At 44.2% G+C, this 23951-nt stretch overlaps 2 protein-coding genes across 2 annotated transcripts in view; both read right to left on the bottom strand.

The window, feature by feature from the left end:
* LOC132807129 (zinc finger protein 239-like) overlaps window positions 1-22383 on the bottom strand; it is a 48677-nt gene extending 26294 nt beyond the window's left edge. Inside the window, exons 1-2 of the mRNA XM_060821441.1 lie at window positions 22303-22383; window positions 19090-19264 (exon numbers count right to left, since the gene is read on the bottom strand). The gene's annotated coding sequence lies outside the window, so the exon portion shown is untranslated. The remainder of the gene's footprint in view (window positions 1-19089; window positions 19265-22302) is intronic.
* The window catches only part of LOC132807130 (gastrula zinc finger protein XlCGF26.1-like), a 48964-nt gene continuing 42510 nt past the window's right edge, over window positions 17498-23951 (bottom strand). Inside the window, exon 4 of the mRNA XM_060821443.1 lies at window positions 17498-18453. Within this exon, the coding sequence (XP_060677426.1) occupies window positions 17688-18453 (766 nt within the window). The 3' untranslated portion in view covers window positions 17498-17687. The remainder of the gene's footprint in view (window positions 18454-23951) is intronic.

Raw genomic sequence — 23951 nt, 5'->3', positions numbered from 1 at the left:
AGCCTGTGAGAGGGTGTCAGCGTGGAGGGGCGCATGTGTGTGTGTCTGAGAGAGAGCATGTGTATGAGAGAGGGTCTGTGTGAGTATGTGTGTATGTGAAAGTGTATAGTGCAGTGGGTCATCTGCCGTGTGACATGAACCCAAGGTCCCAGTTGAGGCCATCCTGGGTTCCAGCCTCTGCACAGCCACTAGAAACGATGAAGCAGTTACAGAACACACATTGGAGAGGGGTGGGTGCGATTTTTCTTTCGATTCGGAGAAGGTGGGAGCCTCTGGATGCTGTGATCCAGGGCAAACACATGCTGGAGGACCTTCGGCTCAGAGAGATGGAGCTGGAAACCAGGCTGCAGACACTTGGTGGGGGGAAAGGGGGAAAATTAACCAGACACTTTATTCTGGAGACGGCCATTCCCCTCTGGAGAGAGCCTTCTGATTGGGTCAGTGGGCAGGGTTAGGACTGTGTGAGCGCTGGTCAGGCAGGTAAAGGGGATCTGAGAAAGGGCTGCAAGGGAGAGGAGCAAACTGGCTGGGTGGTGGGAGTAAGAACAAAATTGAGGAAATGGAGGTGGTCACAGGGACAAGGATTGTCTCCGTTTTCTGCAGATGGCACCAGGAAGCCAGGTGGCATCGGTGTCTGGCGCCAGGATTCAGGAACCAATGTGTTCAGGGCCACAGAATTGGAAAGGGGGGTTGCAGTGGGTGTGGTCCAACAATATCAGGAGGGGAGAGCCTTTGCTGAGGGCACGCGAGAAGTTGGAAGCTACAAAGGCAACACAAAACCTCTCAACTCTGGGAGGCATGGTTGTTCAGTGGTTAGCACTGCCTCACCGCGCCAGAGTCCTAGGGTCGATTCCACCCTCAGGTGACTCAAAAGGTAGAAGGAGGAAATATGAACTTGCACTCCAAAGTTTCTTTGTTCAGTAATACTCCCTAGGACCTTACTATTAAGTGTATAAGTCCTGATATGATTTGCATTTCTAAAATGCAGCACCTCACATTTATCTGAATTAAACTCCATCTGCCATTCCTTAGCCCATTGGCCCATCTGATCAAGATCCCATTGTACTCTAAGGTAACCTTCTTTGCTGTCCACTGAACCTCCAATTTTGATGTCATCTGCAAACTCACTAACTATACCTCCAATGTTCACATCCAAATCATTTAAGTAAATGACGGAAAAGTAGTGGACTCAGCACTTGTGGCACACCACTGGTCACAGGCCTCCAGTCTGAAAAGCAACCCTCCACCCCCACCCTCTGTCTTCTACCTTCAAGCCAGTTCTGTATCCGTTTGACTAGTTCTTCCTGGACTTCAAGAGGTCTTACCTTGCAAACCATGAGGAACCTTGTTGAACGCCTGACTGAAGACTGACACCCACCACTCCTCCCGCGTCAATCCTCTATGTTACTTCAAAAAAAACTCGGTCAAGTTCTTGAGATATGATTTCCCATGCACAAAGCTATGTTGACTATACCTAATCAGTCCTTGCCTTTCCAAATACATGTAAATCCTGTTTCTCAGGATTCCCTCCAACAACTGATGTCAGGCTCACCGAACTATAGTTCCTGGCTTTTCCTTACCACCTTTCTTAAATAGTGGCACATTAGCTAACCTACAGTCTTCTGGAACTTCACCTGTGACTATTGATGATACAAATATCTCAGCAAGGAGACCAGCTATCACTCCCTGGCTTCCACAATGTTCTGTGATACACCTGATTCGTCTTGTTGATTTATTCACTTTTATACGTTTCAAGACATCCAGTACCACCAATGTAATATGGACATTGTTCAAGATGTCACCATCTTTATCCCCACATTCTATACCTTCCACATCCTTCTGTAAAATACTGATGAAAAATATTCATTTAGTTTCTCCCACATCTCCTGCACCTCCACACACAAGCTGCCTTGCTGATGTTTGAGGGGTCCTATTCTCTCCCTATTTACCATTTTGATTCTCCTTAATCCTATTTGCCAAAGCTATCTCATGTCCCCTTTTCACCCTCCTGATTTCCGTCAACTATATTCCTACTGCCTTTATACTCTTGTAAGAATTTGTTCGACTTCTCCTGTCTATGCTTGTCATATGCTTCCTTCTTTTTATTAACCAAAACCTCAATTTCTCTAGTCATCCAGCATTCCCTTCACCTACTAGCCTTTACTTTCAGTCGAAACAGGAATATACTGTCTCTGAATTCTCGTTATTGCATTTTTGAAGGCTTCCCATTTTTCCTTTACCTGAGAACATCGGCCCCAATCAGCTTTTGAAAGTTCTTGTCTAATACCATCAAAATTAGCCTTCCTCCAATTTCGAATTTCAACTTTTAGATCCAGTCTATCCTTTTCCATCACTATTTTAAATCTAATAGAATTATGGTCACTGGCACCTGTCCTGCCATATTTCCCAAAAGTAGCTCAAGTTTTGCACCTTCGCTCATCGGAACGTGCATGTACTGAATCAGAAAATTTTAGCTGACAGTCCTGTCCATCCATGAGCCACGTTTCTGCAATTTCATCAGCCTTCCCTATTAGGCCTCTTGCATTGAAATAAATGCAGAACAATTGATCAGTCCTACCTTATTCTCTGCTTTATTCCTTACTGCCCTGACTGTTTGACTCACTCCCTTTCCCAACTGTACGAATCTCAGATTAATCTCTTTCCTCACTATTTCCCTGGGACCCATCTCCCATCTTACTCAGTCAGCAACTTTACTGGCTTTCTTTTTGCAAGCAGTCTTGATATTTTATTTTCATACCTTGATTCAGCAGCTTTGTCAGCAGCTTATTCCAGGTTATTGTCACCTAAATGAAGTTTCCCTCCATACACAGCTGCATTAGGGTTTTCAGGTTTCTAGGTCCTGGATAATGTGTGATCATTGGTTCTTCCAGCCTGCTGACCCACCATTGGGCCCAGACTGGGAGGGGCCATTCAACTGCTCTCAGTGCGGGAAGGACTTCACCCGCTCCTACCACCTGCAGAGGCACCAGCGAGTTCACGTGCCATCGTAGGAGGATTGAAGGAGCCATGGCTGAGTGCCATTATCGACTGGATGATCAATCCAGTTCCAGGTTCGAATCCCGCCTTGGCAGATTGCAGAATTGAAATTTGGTCAGAAATCTGGAGTTCAGAATCTAACGATGAAACTATTTTCAGGAGGAAAAACAACCCCATCTGATTCACCCATGTCCTTTTTAGGGAAGAAAAGTGCCATTGCAGGAAAGGATTCACTCAGTCGTCCCAGCTGCATCCTTTACCTGGTCTTGCCTACACGCAACTCCTGACCCACCCTCCTGCCAATAAGTGGGAGAAACTAACTTGGATACAGTGTGCAGGCTGAAATTGCTGAGTGAGGCAATACTTCCTACGAGTTAAGGCTGTATCAAGGATCGAATTACAAAGGGACAACTCAGTGCTGACCAATAGTAAAGGAAGTGAGGGATGGGGAGTGTGTGCACTTTGACCTTGAGCTGTTTTAAAAAGAAATAAGCTACTTTTCACATACCTTTGCTGGGTAGATCTGAAGCTGTAACAAAGTTGGGTCTCAATAAAGGTTACCTGAATTCACCGTCTGACTCATTAATAGGTGCAAGATCCGAAAGTTTTTGTTTTAAAGCAGCTAATTTCTTTCAGCCTCCAGCACTAAGTTTCCAATGTCGTATATCAGAAGAAGCAGTGAATGAGTAGTTAATATTGTTAGAAATTGTAATTTTTTAGGACTGTAGGTTCATCATTTCATCAGCATTGTAAGGTTTACTGGCAGCAGTGGGAGGTGTGGCTGAGTTCACTAGAAACAAAGATTAAAAGTCACACAACATCAGGTTATAGTCCAACTGGTTTATTTGGAAGCACAAGCCTTTGGAGCACTGCTCCTTCATCAGGTAGTTGTGGAGCAGGATCATAACACATAGAATTTGTAGCAAGAGATTAGTGTCATGCAACTGAATTGAACAAACCTAGATTATTGTTAAGTCTTTCATCTTTTAGAATGGGTTGCAGATTTCAGTTCATTAGTATGGAAATCCCAGAATGACTTTTAAGTAATATTCTTGATGCAACTTAAAGGTGACATTTCAGCTCAGTCAATGCATAAAAGGTGTGAGGTTAGAGTCTCTGCATCCCAATCTTGAAACAGACTGATTCTATTTCCAAAGTAGGAATTTATAAAATATTACATGGATTGACTGCCAGCAGATTGTGTGCTTTTTGAACAAATAGAATGTATCTGCAAATTCACCCATAGACTTTTTTGTGTGCGCGCGTGGGTGCATCTGAGCAAAATTGAACGTATCTGCAAATATAATTTTGCAAACTCTGGCTCGAAGTAGAAGACAGAGGGTTGTGGTGAAGCGGTGCTTTTCAGACTGGAGGCCTGTGACCACAAGAATCAGTGCTGGGTCCATTACTTTTCATTGTTAATATAAATGATTTGGATGTGAACATAGGTATAATAAGTTTGCAGATCACACCAAAGTTGGAAGCGTAGTGGACAGCAAAGGAGGTTACCTCTGAGTACAGCATGATCAGATGGGCCAATGGGCTGAGGAGTGGCAGATGGAGTTTAATTTAGATAAATGTGAGGTGCTGCATTTTCGAAAAACAACTCAGAGCAGAACTTATACACTTAATGGTAAGGTCCCAGGGAGTGTTGCTGAACCAAGAGACCTTGCAGTTCAGGATCATAGTTCCTTGAAAGTGCAGTTGCAGGTGGATAGGATAGTGAAGAAAACATTTGGTATGTTTTGGTTTATTGGTCAGAGCATGGAGTATAGGAGTTGGGAGGTCATGTTGCGGCTGTACAGGACATTGGTTAGGCCACACTTGGAATATTGTGTGCAATTCTGGTGTCCTTCCTAACAGAAGTATGTTGTGAAACTGGAAAGGGTTCAGAAAAGATTTACAGGACGTTGCCAGTGTATGAGAATTTGAGCTGAATCGGCTGAGGCTGTTTTCCCTGGGGGGGTTGGAGGCTGAGGTTTATAAAATCATGAATGACATAATAAATAAGCAAAATCTTTTCCCTGGGGTGGGGGAGTCCAGAACCAGAGGGGCATTGATTTAGGGTGAGAGGGGAAAGATATAAAAGGGACCTAAGGGGCAACTTTTTCACGCAGAGGGTGGTGCATTTATGGAATGAGCTGCCAGAGGAAGTGGTGGAGGCTAGTACAATTACAGCATTTAAAAGGCATCTGGATGGATATATGAATAAGAAAGGTTTAGAGAGTATGGGCCAAGTGCTAGCAAATGGGACTAGATTAGATTAGGATATCTGGTAAGCATGGACAAGTTGGACCAAAGGGTCTGTTTCCATGCTGTACATCTGTGATTCCAAATGCAAATTTGGACGTGAGTGTTCACACACATGTGCACATGAGGTTGTGCGTGAGTGTGCATAACAGAGTTTGTATTTTTCGTGTGCGCATGCTTGGTAAAGTGAGAATATGATGGAGTATAAGCCTGTGAGAGGGTGAGAGGGTGTGTGTTTGAGAGACAACATGAATATGAGAGAGATAGGAATAGGGTTGCATTTTGGTAAAACAAACAAGGGCAGGAATTATGCAGTTAATGGTAGAGTCTTGGGTGTCGTGGAAGAGAGAGACCTGGGAGAGGTTCAGGTACATAGTTCTGTCAAAGTTACATCACTGGTAAGAAAGTGTTTAGCACACTTCTGTTCATTGTTCACACTATTGAGTATGTTGAGCTGTCCAGAATGTTGCTGAGGCCACTTTTAGAGGACTGAGTACAGTTCTGGTCACACCGTTAAAGAAAGAATACTATTAGAGGGGGTTCGGAAAAGATTTACCAGGATGTTGCCAAGACTGGAGGTTGGAGTTACAAGGAGGCTGGGACTTTTTTCACTGCAGTGTAGGAAGTGGAGGGGAGATCTTATAGAGCGTCATAAAATCATGAGTGGTGTAGGTAAGGAGAATAGCAGAGGTCTCTTCCTTAGCGTAGGGGAGTTCAAAACTAGGGGACATAGGTTTTCATGTGAGAGGAGAGAGATTTAAAAGGAACCTGAGGGTCTACTTTTTTTTTACAGTTTGTGAATGAATGAACTTCCAGAGGAAGTGGTAGACATAGGTACACTTAGAATTTTTAAAAGATATTTGGATGGGCACGTGAATGGAAAGGTTTAGACGGATATGGGCCAAATGCAGCCAAGTTTAGTTTGAGAATCTTGATCGACTCAGAATAGTTGGACCATGCTGTCTGATTCTATGACACTAAGAACCAGAAGGGATTTTATTGAAACCAATAGAATTCTGAAAGGGGATAGATACAGAAAAAATGCTCCTTCGGGGTATCATAGAATCCTTACAGTGTGGGGATAGACCATTTGACCCACCGAATCCTTTACCGACCCTTAGAAGAGCATCCCATCCAAACCCACCTCCGACTGTGTACTTCCCGTAGCCAATGAAATTTGAATTAACTTACACATTCCTGGACTCGAGTATGGCCAATCCAACCCAGGAGGTTCAAGTGTGTCAGCAGCAATCATTTCAAGCATTGCTGGTTTCCTTGGATGCAGAGAAGGCATTTGACCAGGTGGAGTGGCTACATCTTTTTATAGGTAAAAACAAGGACTGCAGATGCAGGAAACCAGAGTCTAAATTAGAGTGGTGCTGGAAAAGCACACTGCTGTTCTTTTCCAGCACCACTCATATCTTTTTATACCCTGGAGCGGTTTGGTCTGGGTGAAGTGTCTACTAGATGGATAAAGGCCCTTTACAATGATCCTCTAGCAGCGTTTCTCACCAACAGCGTATGGGTCCAGTAATTTTAACATTGGTAGGGTCACTCGGCAAGGCTGTCCCCTTTCACCGTTACTTTTCACATTGGTGATTGACCCACTGGTAGAGGCTATTTGTAGGGACCCTAACATAGTTGCTCCAGAGGTGGGATCAAAGGTACATAAGATCACATCATATGCGGATGATGTTCTTACTTTTCTTTTGTACCCAGCTGTTTCAGTACCCCATTTGATAGTGTATGAATTCATTTGGCTCTCGCAGGTTATAAGATTAATTTTTCAAACTTGGAGGCTTTGCCTATGGGGGGTCTTGAGGAAATACTTGACTTTGAGGGTGGGTTTCCCTTTACTTAGGGAGGTTTTCTTTACTTAGGCCTACCCGTTACACCTGTCTTTGATCGGTTATTTAAGGCTGATTTTGTCCACTTGTTTGACAAGATTAAATAAGATCTTCAAAGAGGAGGGGGGGTCCCCTTCCGATATCATGATTAGGTAAAGTGGTCCTATCAAAAGAAATGTTCTTCCTTGCTTATTATCCTCTCTGTAGATGCTCCCTTTGCTTATGGAATGGTTGGTTTAATTCTTTTATTTGGTACCATAGACAGCCCTTATTAAGCTAGCAAACCTAAAATAACCCAGGGATTTTTTTTTTGGGGGGGGGGGGGAAGAAAGACTTCCAACTATCAGAAGATATTGTTTAGGCTCCCTTCTATCTTTTGCAAATGATTGGGCATGTGAGGACTCAGTGTTGATATGGCTGGACATTGAGGCCTCTCAGGCAAAATGTCCTCTTATCAACCTGTTGTTTTTAAACAAAATGAGGACAGTTGTGAAACATTGCCGTAATCCAATAGTTACTAATACTGTCAAAGCATGGAGGGGAAACAAGGCAGATGAAAGGTAATATGTCTAAAACTTTTTCCTACTCCCACAATTGGTATGCCGGATTTCCAGCCAGGGATAACGGATCCCAGGTTTAAACTTTGGGTGCTTAGGGGAGTTTCTTGTTTGGGTGATTTGTTTGAGGGTGAAACGATGATGTCCTTTGATCAAATAATTCGTAAATATCGAGTAAGGACCACTTCTGTTTCTTTCAGATTAGAGATTTTATTCGAAAAGAGACTTTGCTTTTAGCTGAGTGTTATGGATCTGATTGGAACACACTGAGTACTCTTTATCATCTGTTGGGGGGAGGTTTGTCAGATGACATCAAATGACTACGTGAAGTCTGGGATAGAGAGTTCGGAGTTGAGCTTACTTCAGAAACATGGGAGGATATTTGTGAGAATGCGAGGAAGATTGCGATCTGTAATAGGACCCAGGCTATGCAGTTAAAGACTCTTCATAGGGTTCATCTGGTTCAGATCATCTCGCAAAATTTAAGGAGGGAGCATCTTCAAGGTGCCCCCCTGTGTAAAATAAGCACAGGGACCCTCGCTCATTGCTTGTGGTCCTATCACAAGCCTTGCATGTATTGGAGTGCTGTGGCACTAGTAAAGGGTCTTGGGGACCAAAGTTAAGGTGGACCTGGTCTCTCTTCTCCTGGGGTTGCCAAATTTATCTTCGCTAGATGTACCTTGGTGAAAGCTTTTTAACATCCTCACTGTTTGTGCGAGGAAGAACATTCTAACGGGCTGGGTGTCTGTGAATCCCCAGAGTCTGTCGGGGTAGCATAAGTTAATTATGGAACACGTTCTTTTGGACTTTCCCACAACTATGGTGTTCGAAAAATGGAAAACTTTAATAAGATATGGCAGCACTTTTTGAATTACCTGGAAGCTGACTTGTCTGCCATTTTAATTAGGGCCTTTGTTTAGCCATGATGTGAACGTGATGCCCCGAGAGGAAGAATTTCGAACAAATGTTGGTGTAAGAACTGATGCTCTTGAAAGTTGAGAGCTACTGTCGTGTTGCGCCGAGCAGCAATATTTATTTATTCGAAAAGAGACTTTGCTTTTAGCCGAGTGTTATAGATCTGATTGGAACACACTGAGTACTCTCTATCAGGTTTAATTTGTTTCATAGAGTAGTGCAGTAGTTGCTTTACTGTTATGTTATATATTTGTTTGGTAATTTTATAATTTTGTAAAGAGAAAGTTTTCCATAAAAATATGTTTTAAAGTCTAATGCTTCGTGCCTGTGACACTGTTCTCAGTCAAGGATAGATTCCCCATCACCACCAATTAAGGAAACTGCCAACATCCAGAGCAGTAGAGAAACATCTGCTGTATTTAAGAGGGGACTCCGGAGACGGACCGTTTATTACGACGACTACTGTACACCCAACACACATTAGGAAATAGACACCTGATTTTTTTTTTGCAAATCCAGCTAGAACATGAATTACAATTTATATTTTGGATGAACAGGACGATTGTGAACAAGTTACAAGGGATTATGATTAAAAAGGGTTACAGGAAAGGTCGTAAAGTTTCATGGATCAGATTCAGATTAAAATACCCGTGAATGGCCTCTCTCTCTCACCCACCAAAACAATATCTTGTTGAATGCAGTCGGACATCTCTTACTTTCGTTTAGACCTTTATCCCGCCCGGATCCAACACCAGGACCGGCTTCTCGGACCTTCCTCCAGCTCCGGGGGGTTGTTGTTGAGCTGCTGAAGCCGCGGGCGCCGGCTCTCTCTCCTCCACCGCCGACATTTTTAATTTGTTTCTCCCGTTCACCCGGTAACCGTCACCTCCCCCTTCCCGGGCCCCGGGAATTGTACACAAATAAACAATAAACACCACCGGGGACTGTTTTCTCTTCTTCACAACTTTTGCTTGAAAAGTTCCGACTTTAATTTGAAATGTATTTTAAAGGTATTTTCTGAGGTAAACGATGCCTGTCTGCCCCCCTCCCGCCCGCTGAGGTCGATGAGAAATCCGCAGCCTCGCGCCGCCATCTTTGTTTTTCTTCTTCTTTCCGTCTCCCCCTTCAGTGACGCGCGTCATCCACGCTCCCCCCTCCAATCAGAGCCCACCTTATTCCACCTGACCAATGGCTGCCGGCGTTACGGTCCCTGTTTGTTCCGTCCCACCGAATGTCCCTCTCCGATTAGTCCGCACCGACCGCACGCTGTGGGACTGACGGGGAAGTTCATGCGTACGTCAGTGTCCCCGCCCCTTTCCCTTCCCATTCATAAGACCAGAAGACCTAGGAGTGGAAGTAAGGCCATTCGGCCCATCGAATCCACTCCACCATTCAATCATGGCTGATGGGCATTTCAACTTCACTTACCAGCATCCTCCCCGTAGCCCTTAATTCCTCGTGACTATCAATCTCTGCCTTGAAGACATTTAACATCCCGGCCTTCACTGCACTCTGTGACAATGAATTCCACAGGCCCATCACTCTCTGGCTGAAGAAATGTCTCCACATTTCTGTTCTGAATTGACCCCCTCTAATTCCAAGGCTGTGTCCACGGATCCTAGTCTCCTCACCTAATGGAAACAATTTCCTAGTGTCCACCCTTTCCAAGCCATGTATTATCTTGTAAGTTTCTATTAAATCTCCCCTTAATCTTCTAAACTCCAATGAATACAATCCCAGGATCCTAAAGTCTCAGTAGCACAACAGTGCTTTTATATTCCAACCCTCATTCATTCAACAGTTAATGACAATGGGCTCTGGGGGTAGGAGGAGGTGACCCATATTGAGGTGGAAGGTGTTCACCTTCACTCAACAAAAGAGGACTTGTTTACTACAGAGGTTTTTTTGTGGCACAGTGGTAGTGTCCCTACCTCTGATCCTGACGCCCAAGTTCAAATCCCACTGCTCCAGCAATGTTTAATAACATACTCAATCATTTTTTTGTCATAAGTGACACGACACTCAGGTTACAGTCCAATAGATTTATTTAAAGCACAAGCTCTTGGATCATTGCCCCTTCATTGGTGAAATCATGAAAACAGCGAAGGAAAGAGCATTCAGGTAAATGATCAGGCCATGGATGGTGATGAAAGACAGAGCATCACAATGGTCAATTACCAACTCCCATTCTTATTTCTGATCTTATTAATATACGACTGATAAAGCATTGGGGAACAAATAGCCAAATGCCTCAATTTTGTAAGTCTCCATTTTGTGATAAAGTTTGCCTTACAAAAACAGGATCTGGACCAGATGGGCCAATGGGCTGAGTGGAGATGGATTTAATTCAGATAAATGCGAGGTGCTGCATTTTGGGAAAGCAAATCTTAGCAAGACTTATACACTTAATGGTAATGTCCCAGGGAGTGTTGCTGAACAAAGAGACCTTGCAGTGCAGGTTCATAGCTCCTTGAAAGTGGAGTCGCAGGTAGATAGGATAGTGAAGAAGGTGTTTGGTATGCTGTCCTTTATTGGTCAGAGTATTGAGTACAGGAGTTGGGAGGTCATGTTGCAGCTGTGCAGGACATTGGTTAGGCCACTGTTGGAATATTGCGCGCAATTCTGGTCTCCTTTCTATCATAAAGATGTTGTAAAACTTGAAAGGGTTCAGAAAAGATTTACAAGGATGTTGCCAGGGTTGGAGGATCTGAGCTACAAGGAGAGGCTGAACAGGCTGGGGCTGTTTTCCCTGGATTGTCGGAGACTGAGGGGTAACCTTATAGAGGTTTACAAAATTATGAGGGGCATGGATAGGATAAATGGACAAAGTCTTTTCCGTGGGGTAGGGGAGTCCACAACTAGAGGGCATAGGTTTAGGGTGAGAAGGGAAAGATATAAATGAGACTTAAGGGACAACTCTTTCACGCAGAGGGTGGTACATATATGGAATGAGCTGCCAAAGGATGTGGTGGAGGCTGGTACAATTGCAACATTTAAGAAGCATTTGGATGGGTATATGAATAGGAAGGGTTTGGAAGGATATGGGCCGGGTGCTGGCAGGTGGGACTAGCTTGGGACGGGATATCTGGACGGGTTGGACCGCAGGGTTTGTTTCCATGCTGCACATCGCTATGAGTCTAAAATGGCTAAGTACATTGACCATGAGAATGAATTGAGGAATGCACAAATCTTGGCAATAACCTTGTGTCTGTCCTTTCCCAGACAGAATTTCCAGAACCTAATGAATAGAATGCTCACAGTATCTTAGATTTTAACCAGGTTGACACAAATGGCACCAGATGGAGAAAACATTAATAACCTTGTTTTAATTTATGTGAACAACACTAAATGTATTAATTATCTAGTTCATATTATGGGAACTTAATTACAGCTATCAACATTATATTGTATCAGTTAGAACATACAAAATTGTTACGCTTATAAGGAGTATAAAATATGCTGCGCTTTTGCTAAAAATCAGAGATTTTCATTAGTACATACAGGGATATCGTGATTGATACTCGATTATAGACTATTAATTTCTCGATGGCTTAATTACAATTAATTTGTAACCTATGTGTGATCTGAGAATTTCTAAGTCAACATTTTAGTGTCATGAATCTTTTTTCAACATAGGGACCGTTTCTATAGGCTGATTAAGTGACCAAAAAAGTTTTGATCGGACGCAACAGTGGTGGGGGCCCCTTAGGTATATTTCCTTAAGACCACTCCTTGTGTCCCAACAGATGATCTGCCCCTCACCTAGTACCTTGAAGGGATTGAACAAACAACCTTGACCAGGATTATAAGGTAAGAAGGTTTTTGTTTTTTATGAGGTTGCTTTAGGTTGCTACAGAGTGACCTTAGCTATTCCGTATTGTTCCTCAGATAAAACAGTTAGACTGGTGACCACAGTCAGGGAAGTGCTCCCCACTACCTGAGAAATTGGGCTTAGAGACCTGACTCCTTTGGATATGGTCAGTTAAATTTCTGAGGTTATAGAAAAAGGAAGCTGAAAATGTGTTGCTGGAAAAGCGCAGCAGGTCAGGCAGCATCCAAGGAACAGGAAATTCGACGTTTTGGGCATAAGCCCTTCATCAGGAATTGGCTTACGCCCAAAACGTCGAATTTCCTGTTCCTTGGATGCTGCCTGACCTGTTGCGCTTTTCCAGCAACACATTTTCAGCTCTGATCTCCAGCATCTGCAGACCTCACTTTCTCCTTATAGAAAAAGGAAGGCAGTCTCTGTATGTGACTATGTAAGAATGTCTCTGTAAATTTATCACTCAGTATTATTGATATGCCCGGTTGAAATTTTTTATTGTTGAGCAAGTAATGATACAGAAACAATGGGACAGTCCCTCTATGTAATTGGAAAGGAGACTCCCTTTCAGACTGAGAGAGAGAGAATACCTGATCAGAAAAATGATTTATAGGGGTTAGAGGCCCTCAGGGAAATTGGAAATTTTGGTAAGTTCTCTGTGTGAATTGGACAACTTGTTAAATTGTAATGTACAAATTAAAGGACGTCCAGTTTGACTTATTGAATGATTGTGATAGTGTGTGTGTGAGAAAGACAGCTGTCAATAGAATGGGGAACTGTTTCCAAAACTGTTACTTTGTCAACAAACAGATGAAATGGACACAAAAAACTGAGAAGCCATTTCCACCTGATGGCACATTTAATTGTGATTTCAGAAAACAATTGGCAGAAATTTTGAAAACTTCGAATATTCAAAGGAAACAGAGAGAGAGAGAGACATACACACACACACACACACACACACACACACACAGGGACAGGCTTTTGATTTAGCTCTTACTAAACTAAGTGTTAACTCTTTGTGGTCTGTTTTGAACGTACTTTTGTTTGTTGGCGGTTACATGTGGTCTGAAATAATCTTTGTTGTTTTTTGCCCCTGGAACTCAAGATCCGGGAATGTTTTGATTTAAGTCTGCATTTTGGAAAATCATGGTGATTCGTAAATGTTGTCTGTGCCTTTTAATAGTTTTGATCGTGCATGGTTAATGTTATATCCTTTTGAGGAACTTTCTACACTAATTTAAATCAATATCTGCCAGGAAAGATTGATTTTTTTTAAAAATTGGGTTGTTAAGATTGGTAAAAGTCTCTTGGAATTTGATTTTATCACATTTGGAATTCATTTTCTGGCCAGAGTAAATGACCAAATACTGTTTGAACAGATAAGCTAATTTTTCATTCCAGAAATGCAATGCCATTTGAACTAGATTTTAGATAAATGTTCTAAAATCTGAGAAAACTGATGAAGATAGGAGGGTGATGTTGAACAATTTTCAGGTATTGAAGGAGATGTGGGAATACCTGCCCTTGTATGTGTTGTTGTCGATCTATAATCGGTTATGCTATCATAATAAAAATCTCACTAGGATAGTCTTAAAAATAACTTCTCCCTTCTCTGGAAAGAAAAGTAGTCTCAGCAGACTATTAAGATGTAGTCTGTGGTATTAAGATGTAGGAATTTCAGCCTGTATTCATAGTTACGGAGAGTGATGACATCTTGACCCTTTCAGATAGGTTCATGTGCAAATAAAACATTTACTCAATATTTAATGATGATGATTATGGTAGGCAACGAAGCAGTCTTTAACATTTTATTAGTATATCTTTACAATGGAATTACTGGAATGGACAGATTGACATGAAAAGGCCAATCACAATCTGTTTGGTCAGTTGGAGATAAAATTGATTCTGTAAATTGATTTTTTCAGTTTTCAGTTTGTCCTAATTTTGCAAATGTAAAAACAGACATGATAAATCGATTATCTCAGAGGTTCTAAATTAACATGTTTGTGCTCACAGACATGAAAATATTCATTTCCTATGTGGGGCTTGGCCATTTGAATTTGTATTTCTGGGTTTGGTGCTTTTTAAAATCTGTGGAATTAATGAGGGTTAAATTGAAATTCCAGTAGTGTAAATCAGACCTACAGCATTTCAGAACACTTTAAATGGCTTTTAGTTTCTCTTTGAAGGCAGTGGCAAAGGAAATTGTAGATGTGGATTAAACAGATTTTTAATTTGTTTCCACAATGCATTATGCAGAGTCCAGATTCATCCAAGCTTTGTTAGGTAGTTTAATTAACTAACTAGGCTTATGGTTAGTGGTCCACAAAAAGTCTTGCATAAGTTTTTCAGATTAATTTTGAATTCTGTATCATATTTTGGAGAAAAACATAATCTTACAGCTGAGTGGAATTGGAGTTATTTGGATAGTGTGCACTTATTACGAAAAACTTGATACAATTTTCTGCATACGACCCTAGGCAGATTTCGTTCATTTTGTGACTTTAAAGTCTGTTTGTTATTCTTAATTAAGTGAAATGTGTCAGCCACTTGTTCAGTTTCCATCTCTCAATTAGAGTACGTGCTTATATTAGTCAATATATATTTTACACCATTTGTATTAGACCTTTTTTGATATAAAGACAAAATCAGAACTAATTGGCAAGTTTGATTGGTCTTCATACCTTTATACATTATCAGTGATCTGTGTCATTGCCTCATGGTTAATTTTAAACATAGTTGTCGTAATTAATGTTCACCTGGACCATCCCTTAAAACAAATTGAGCATTGTACATGAAATTGGCAAAGAAGGTATGACCATACAAAGAAAAGTATAGGAAGCAGAGCGAGAAAAGAAACATTAAAGGAAAGCGAAACTTTCAGTTTCCTCATGCAAAGAACTGGCACTGAAAAAGCAGCTTTAATAACCTTCTATTCTGTAGCCCTTTTGATTTAGTGTTACATGATAAACTTGCCGAACAGTACGAAAAATCTATTTATTGGAATTATGTACACTACTATTTCTGGATAGAATGGAGGCATTAATTCTCTTAAATGTTCAAATTGAATGCATTAATGACAAGTCAGAAAGGAAAAATTAAAGAATTGACATCAGAAGGTGCTAAAGAAAGGTCACTCTTGAAAAAGTGTGGCATGAACAAACAGATCAGCCAAAACAGCAGATGCTGTGGGTACATTGAAGATTTTAGGACCAAACAATACTGCAATTGAGTAACTTCTTTTAAATTTTAGAAGAATTAAAATGGAAGTGCTAAATAACTGTAAATTTTAAATTTAAACACTTTATTATACTGTATATATGACATTTAAGTATTGATTCTGTAGCCTCTGTATAGGTCAAGAAACTAGAGACCTGGGATGTGGCGTCTTGTGAACAGGCGGTAAACCTAATTTGAAAGAAAGAATTGTGAGAAATAGGGTAAATTATTAATTAAAACTGGAAGCACAAAGCCAATATTAAGTGGAAAGATCCCTTGCTGGCCAGTTGGAGAAATAATGCACGTGATAGGGGGATAGAGATATATTCAACAGATGGAACTCCCAGAAATTGGGAGATTAGATTAGATTAGATTAAATGTTAAAAGTTGGAGTGTGAATAGGTAGATGGGGGGTGAAAAAGAGAACAGGAGAAACACTAAGGACACGAAGGAAGATAAGAAAGGAATTGAAGCACAGCGCTGTAAAAATAATCTAAGTTTTACTCTGCATCCTGAGCCTATGTCTGGCATACTGACACTATTTGAGGAAGGGGATGAGACTGATGGGGATGATAGTCCCCAGCACACCCCCTAATTCTAAACTTCCTCTTTACTCAGATGATGAAGGGTCCAGTATCAGGTCACCAGCTTCACAGTCGACATCATGAGGATGAGCAGCCTAGACCATTCCCAGGGCCGTCGCAGGAAACTGAGCAAGGAGAAACCGGCCCAATTTACTCAATATGTCTGAAGGATAATACATACTCCTCAGGACTTGTTTGCTGTTTGCTATATGTTCCTGTCCCCTGAAGAATTTACCACATGGCAAGGACAGATGGGCCAAGGTGTAGAGCCAGTCCACAGTTATGACGAATTGAAGGGGAGATTCCCTCACAATGATTCCCAGGCAGATCACTTAATCCAGTCATGAGAATGAGCTTTACAACAACCTGTAAACATTAGTTACATATTGGAATGCAAACCCAAACCTGGGGAGTCGGGAGGTGATTATGGAGAATAGTTTGTTTCCTGTTACGGAACATTTGCAAGTGATCAAGCCTTTAATTGAGAAGCTAACTCCCCTTTGTTTAACGCTATGCTTTTGCAATGTATACCTCCTGGTATCGCTGACATGATCCAGATAAACAATATGAACTGGACCAGGAATTCCCTGTCGCTAATGAGGTAAGCGGTAGTCTTCTGGGATGGCCAGCACGAGCCCAAACCACGATCCGAATATGTCCAGCAACATCGTGATCCCTATACCTCATGTGCCAACCTCAACAAGGTTCATTGAGACCAGGATACCAACTGGGAGTGGAATCTACCTCAGATGCCCAAGTGACCATCACTGAGTAACCCTTCCCGATCGGAAATAATAACTTGATTTTTACAATGGTTAAGTTCAGTGACCATGGGAACAGAATGTACAGCTTTGGCAAAAAAATAGCATTTGTTTCTTTCCCATGACAGTTTTGTTGACTAGATTCCCTACAGTACAGAAACAGACCCTTCAGCCCAACAAGCCCATACTGACACTCTAAAGAGTAACCCACCCAGACCAATTCCCCATATATGCACCTAACACTATGGGCAATTGCTATAATGAAATGGCTAAAATACAGGTTGTATCCCAGGTATTAATCTATAGCTGACCTAAATAAAGCCACACAAATGGCTTTTGTTTCACTTAAGGGAAACTATACTGAAAGCATTAATTATCTGGTTCACATGCAGTGACGCAAATACAAACATGTCAGCAGCTATGCGTAATAATACTAAATTTATTAATTATCTAATGGGAACCTAATAAAAAATATTATATGATGAGAATTAGAGAAAATGAGATAACGCATATAAGGGTACAAATTACACTGTCCCTAAGATTTAGAGATCTCATTAGCATATTCAGGGATATCTATGATTGATACTCTGGATTATTGACTCTTGATATGTCACCAGCTGAATTACAATATAGTGTGTTTTTTTGTAACTTACTTGTGGTCCGAGAATTTGAGTTAACACCCAGAATTGGACTGATAGTCCAGTCAATAACGGCACTCAGCCGTAGCTCCTTCAATCCCTCTGCGATGGCAAGTGAACTCGCTGGTGCCTCTGCAGGTGGGAGGAGCGGATGAAACCCTTCCCACACTCGGAGCAGATGAATGGCCTCTCCCCGGTGTGAATCTGCTGGTGTTTCTGCAGGCTGGAATAGTCGGTGAATCCCTTCCCACACACAGAACAGGAGACCAGTCTCTCCTCGGTGTGGATCTGCCCGTGCGCCAGCAGGGCAGTTGAATGGGTGAAACCTCTCCCGCAGACGGAGCAGATGAAGGGTCTCTCCCCAGTGTGAACACGCCGGTGTCTCTGCAGGGCGGAGGAGTTAGTGAATCCCTTCCCACAGTCAGAGCAGGTGAACGGCCTCTCCCCAGTGTGAATGTGCCGGTGTCTCCGCAGGTCAGAGGAATTAGTAAATCCCTTCCCGCACTTGGTGCAGGTGAATGGCCTCTCCCCGGTGTGGACCCGTTGGTGTCTCCGCAGGGCAGATGAACTATTGAACATCTTCCCGCACATGGAGCAGGAAAACGGCCTCTCCTCAGTGTGAATGCGCTGGTGCATCAGCAGGGTAGACAACCGACTGAACGCCTTCCCGCACATGGAGCAGGAAAACGGCCTCTCCTCAGTGTGGATGCGCTGGTGCATCAGCAGGGTAGATGACTGGGTGAACACCTTCCCACACACGGAGCAGGAAAATGGCCTCTCTTCAGTGTGGATGCGCCGGTGCGTTCGCAGGGTAGACGACTGACTGAACTCCTTCCCGCACACAGAGCAGGTGAACGGTCTCTCCCTGGTGTGAACCCGCTGGTGGGTCACCAGGGTGGATAAATGAATGAATGCCTTCCCGCACACAGAGCAGGTGAATGGTCTCTCCCCGGTGTGACTGCGCCGATGGCGTTCAAGCAAGGACGGGAATTTGAATTCCTTCCCGCAGTCCCCACATTTCCACGGTTTCTCCATCACACGGGAATTCTCGTCTCTCTCCAGCTTTGAAACTCAGTTGAAGCACCACTCACACACGGAACGTGTTCAGTCTCTCGCCACTGCCATTCATCAGGCTTGCTCTGCAATTTAAGAAGATCATGTGTGTCCTGCTGTGGCCTTAATTCCGTTTCCTGCCTGCCTTCATAACCTTTCATTCCCTTGTCACTCAAAATTCTTTTCAATTCAGCCTTGAATATATTCAAAGAGCCAGTCTCTACTACTCCCTGTGGGGGAGCATTGCAAAAACTAATGAGAGAGAATAACTTATTCATCTCTGCCTAAAATGAGATACCACGTTTTTGTAATCTGGGTCTTCAAATTCTAGATTCTCTGACAAGAAAGCATTTTATCTGAATCTACCCTTACAAGCTCAGCTCTGGTCACCCAGTTATCAGAAGGGTATTATCAAGCTAGAGAGAGTTCACAGGAAACTTACAAGTTGTTGCATGTGGAAGATTTGAAGAAATGTTGGATCGGCTGGGCCTTTTCTCACTGGAGTGTAGGAGGTTGCGAGAAGAGAAGTTCATAAAGTAATGAGAGGTATAAATATAGTCGCTCGGATGGACGATTTCACGAATGGGGGCACATTTATAATGTGAGAGGAGAGAGATCTGAAAAAAAAAAGACATGAGGGCCTTTTTTTCATAGAGTGTGGGTCACATGTGGAATGAACTTGCTGAAGAAGTGGTAGATGCTGGTACAATTTCAACATCTAAAAGATTTTTGGATAGGTACATGAATAGGAAAGGTTTGGAGGGATATGGGCCAGGTGGAGGCAAGCAGGACAGATGTGGTTTGGGATTACGTTCGGCATGGACTGATTGGACTGAACGGTCTGTTTCTGTGCTGTTTAATTCTGTGACTATGACTCTGACTGTACTGGAAAAGCACAGCAGTCAGGCAGCATCCGAGGAGCAGGAAAATCGAAGTTTCAGGCAAAAGCCCTTCATCAGGAACTTTTGCTCGAAACGTCGATTTTCCTGCTCCTCGGATGCTGCCTGATCTGCTGTACTTTTCCAGCACCACTCTAATCTTGACTCTGATCGACAGCAGTGCTTACTTTCACCTCTATGACTGCACTACCAAGAAGCCAATTATAATTTGCCGTGGCGTTAAATGCTAACCATCTCCTGGGGAAGCCCACCCCTTTAACTGCGAGCATTAACCAAACAAATAAATCTGCCAAGTGAAGGAAGCAAAGCCTGTCGATGTCTTCAACAGTGAGACCAAGGTAAAAACAAGGACTGCAGATGCTGGAAACCAGAGTCTAGATTAGAGTGGTGCTGGAAAAGCACAGCAGGTCAGGCAGCATCCGAGGAGCAGGAAAATTGACGTTTCGGGCGAAAGCCCACAACAGTGAGACCAAGCCAACCTTTCCAGAGTCTCTCCCACCCCCCACCCCTTCCTGGATGAATTTCATTTCCTTTCAGCTCCTGCAAGTCAACAATTAAATTCCAGAATGAAAACAAAAGGAATGTAAATGGCAACATTAATCGCCTCAACCTCTCCACCCCTCTCACCCACGGAACATGCAGCCCTCCACTCCCTCTGTTCCAACCCCAACCTTACTATCAAACCTGCAGACAAGGGAGGCGTGATAGTAGTTTGACGCACCGACCTTTACACCACTGAGGCTAAACGCCAGCTCACGGACACCTCCTCCTACTGCCCCCTTGACCATGACCTCACCTCCCACCGGCAAACCATCCATAACCTCATCCCAGACCATCCATAACCTCATCACCTCAGGGGATCTCCCATCCACCGCCTCCAACCTCATACTCCCACAATCCCGCACCGCCCGTTTCTACCTCCTGCCCAAAATCCACAAACCTGATTACCCCGGCCGACCCATTGTCTCAGCCTGCTCCTGCCCCACTGAACTCATCTCTGCATACCTCGACACGGTCCTGTCCCCCTTAGTCCAAGACGCTCCCACCTACGTTCTGGACACCACCCTTGCCCTCCAACTTCTCCATGATTTGCGCTTCCCCGGTCCCCAACGCCTTATCTTCACCATGGACATCCAGTCCCTGTACACCTCCATCCCCCATCACGAAGGCCTCAAAGCCCTCCGCTTCTTCCTTTCCCACCGTACCAACCAGTACCCTTCCACTGACTGAACTGGTCCTCACCCTGAACAACTTCTCTTTCCAATCCTGCCACTTCCTCCAAACCAACGGAGTAGCCACGGGCACCCACATGGGCCCCAGCTATGCCTGCCTCTTCGTAGGATATGTGGAACAGTCCATCTTCCGCAGCTACACTGGCACCATCCCCCACCTTTTCCTCCGCTACATCGATGACTGTATCGGCGCTGCTTCGTGCTTCCACGAGGAGGTTGAAAAGTTCATCCACTTTACCAGCACCTTCCACCCCGACCTCAAATTTACCTGGACCGTCTTCAGACTTCTCCCTCCCTTTCCTAGACCTTTCCATTTCTACCTCGGGCGACCAAATCGACATGGACATTTACTATAAACCGACCGACTCCCACAGCTACCTAGACTACACCTCCTTCCACCCTACCCCCTGTAAAACGGCATCTCATATTCCCAATTCCTTCGTCTTCGCTGCATCTGCTCCCAGGAGGACCAGTTCTAATACCATACAACCCAGATGGCCTCCTTCTTCAAAGACCGCAATTTCCCCCCCGACGTGATCGATGATGCCCTCCACCGCATTTCCTCCACTTCCCGCTCCTCCGCCCTTGAGCCCCGCCCCTCCAATCGCCACCAGGTCAGAACCCCACTGGTCCTCACCTACTACCCCACCAACCTCCATATACATCGTATCATCCGTCATCATTTCCGCTACCTCCAAACAGACCCCACCACCAGAGATATATTTCCCTCCCCTCCCCTATCAGCGTTCCGAAAAGACCACTCCCTCCGTGACTCCCTCGTCAGGTCCACACCCCCCCCCCACCAACCCAATCTCCACTCCTGGCACCTTCCCCTGCAATCGCAAGAAATGCAAAACTTGCGCCCACACCTCCCCCCTTACTTCCCTCCAAGGCCACATGGGATCCTTCCATATCCACCACAAATTCACCTGCACTTCCACACTCATCACTTACTGCATCCGCTGCACCCAACGTGTCCTCCTGTATATTGGGGAGACGGGCCGCCTACTTGCGGAACGTTTCAGAGAACACCTCTAGGACACCCGGACCGACCAACCACCCCGTGGCTCAACACTTCAACTCCTCTCCCACTCCACCTTGGACATGCAGGTCCTTGGACTCTTCCATCGCCAGACCATAGCAAAATGACGCCTCGTCTTCCACCTAGGAACCCTCCAACCACAAGGGATGAACTCAGATTTCTCCAGTTTCCTCATTTCCCCTCCCCCCACCTTGTCTCAATCAAATCCCTTGAACTCAGTACCGCCTTCCTAACCTGCAATCTTCTTCCTGACCTCTCCACCCCCACCCATCACCCTCACCTTGACCTCCTTCCACCTATCGCATTTCCAACGTCCCTCCCCCAAGTCCCTCCTCCCTACCTTTTATCTGAGCCTGCTTGGCATACCCTCCTCATTCCTGAAGAAGGGCTCATGCCCGAAACGTGCTCCTTGGATGCTGCCTGACCTGCTGCGCTTTTCCAGCAACACATTTTCAGCTGAGGAAAGAGAGTGCTGTACTTACAGATGAGTGACAGAGGAACGAAGTTGCAGTCTGGGATAAATCTCAATCTTCACTCGGAGAGAGAGGAGCTGCACCTTCTCCAGTTCATGGTCCAACTTTGCATTACGACCATAGGCTAACTCTGATTGGCAGGAGGACCAGAAGAAGCCCGGTCCTCCAGCGATTCAATTGGTCAATCTCCAGGCAGCTGACTGTAGTCTTTTGTGATGCAAGGGGGTTGGCCACTGCCAGACCAGCAGTGGTCTGGAACACGGGGGACGTCCCCAGCCGACACCGTGGCTCCTATTGGCTTCTTCAAGGAGTTCCCGCCCCCAGTTTCGACGTCATAACGCCGAAGTAGCCCTCTCAGATTCAGAGTGAAACTACTTCCTCTGGGTAATATCTCAGAGTAAAGTAATGTCTACTCCTTTTCATTCCTCATTCAGGGAGAGGGAGAAAAAAAAGGAAGGAAGGAAGGAGAGGAAGAGGAGTACTGTTTACTTGTTGCAACTGGGGTAAATCCAGGGAGGGAGCAGACTGTGCAAAGGTGCTCAGATGCTTTCTTTCCCTCTTAAAAATATTGTCATTTTCCCCCTCAGTTTGACACTATTATTAGAATACAATTTGCACCTTGGAAAAAGATTGCTTTTTTTTCTCATGTTCATAATTTAAAGGGTGGTTTCTCATGGAATGGAGCAGCATTTAAACCATTAGCACATTGATGTAAAATGTACATATATGTTGCATCTTGTGGTGTCCATCTAATATTATTTGCTGTTGTAAAAGCTTCATGGCTACTATTTTTCATCTCCTCATCACTATTATGATGGGGATTCCCTTCCCCAATGGTGCTGGAAAGAGACCTTTCTCCTGCTGTCAGTGTGGGCAGACATTCATTAGTGCATCCCACCTCTTGACACACCAGAGCAATCACACCCGGGACAGGCAGTTCACCTGCGGGAAAGCATTCATTGATTCTTCCAGCCTGCTGAAACACCAGCAAGTCCATACTGGATAGAGGCCATGTGTAGGCGGGGGTCAGTCAGATGGGCGATTTGTGGAAGCACCAATGGATGTATGTGGTCAAGATGCCATTCATCTGCCCTGAGGGAGGGAAGGGTTTCAGTCATGTGACCAACTTGCAGAAGCACGAGCAGTTCTGCATTGGGGAGAGGTCCTTCAGATGCCCCGAATGTGGGAAGGGGTTGACTTGCTCGGCTAAGCTGCTGACCCACCAGCGGGTTCATACCGGGCACAGCCCGCCCACCTGCTCTCAGTGCGGGAAGGGCTTAATTCGCTCCTCCCACCTGTGGAGTACCAGCAAGTTCACGTGCCATCACAAGGGGATTGAAGGAGCGATGGCAAGTTACAATTTCAACTGCCCTATCAACCCAGTTCTAGGAACTCCTGGGTTTGAATCCTGCTTTGGCCGATGGCGGAATTGGAATTCAGTCAGAAATCTGGAGTTCAGAATCAAATGATGAAATCATTTTCAGGGGAAAACAAACCCCCATCTGATTCACTCATGTCCTTTTTAAGGAAGGGAACTGCCATTGCAGGAAAGGATTCACTCAGTCGTCCCAGTTACATCCTTTACCCGGTTTGGCCTGCACATGACTCCAGACCCACAGCTGTGTAGTTGTCTATTGTATTGTTCCCCCCCCGACACA

Source organism: Hemiscyllium ocellatum, assembly GCF_020745735.1.
Source record: "Hemiscyllium ocellatum isolate sHemOce1 chromosome 27 unlocalized genomic scaffold, sHemOce1.pat.X.cur. SUPER_27_unloc_1, whole genome shotgun sequence".
NCBI lineage: Eukaryota > Metazoa > Chordata > Chondrichthyes > Orectolobiformes > Hemiscylliidae > Hemiscyllium > Hemiscyllium ocellatum.
Note: the sequence above shows the minus strand (reverse complement) of the source record. Positions and strands in the feature narration are given on the sequence as shown.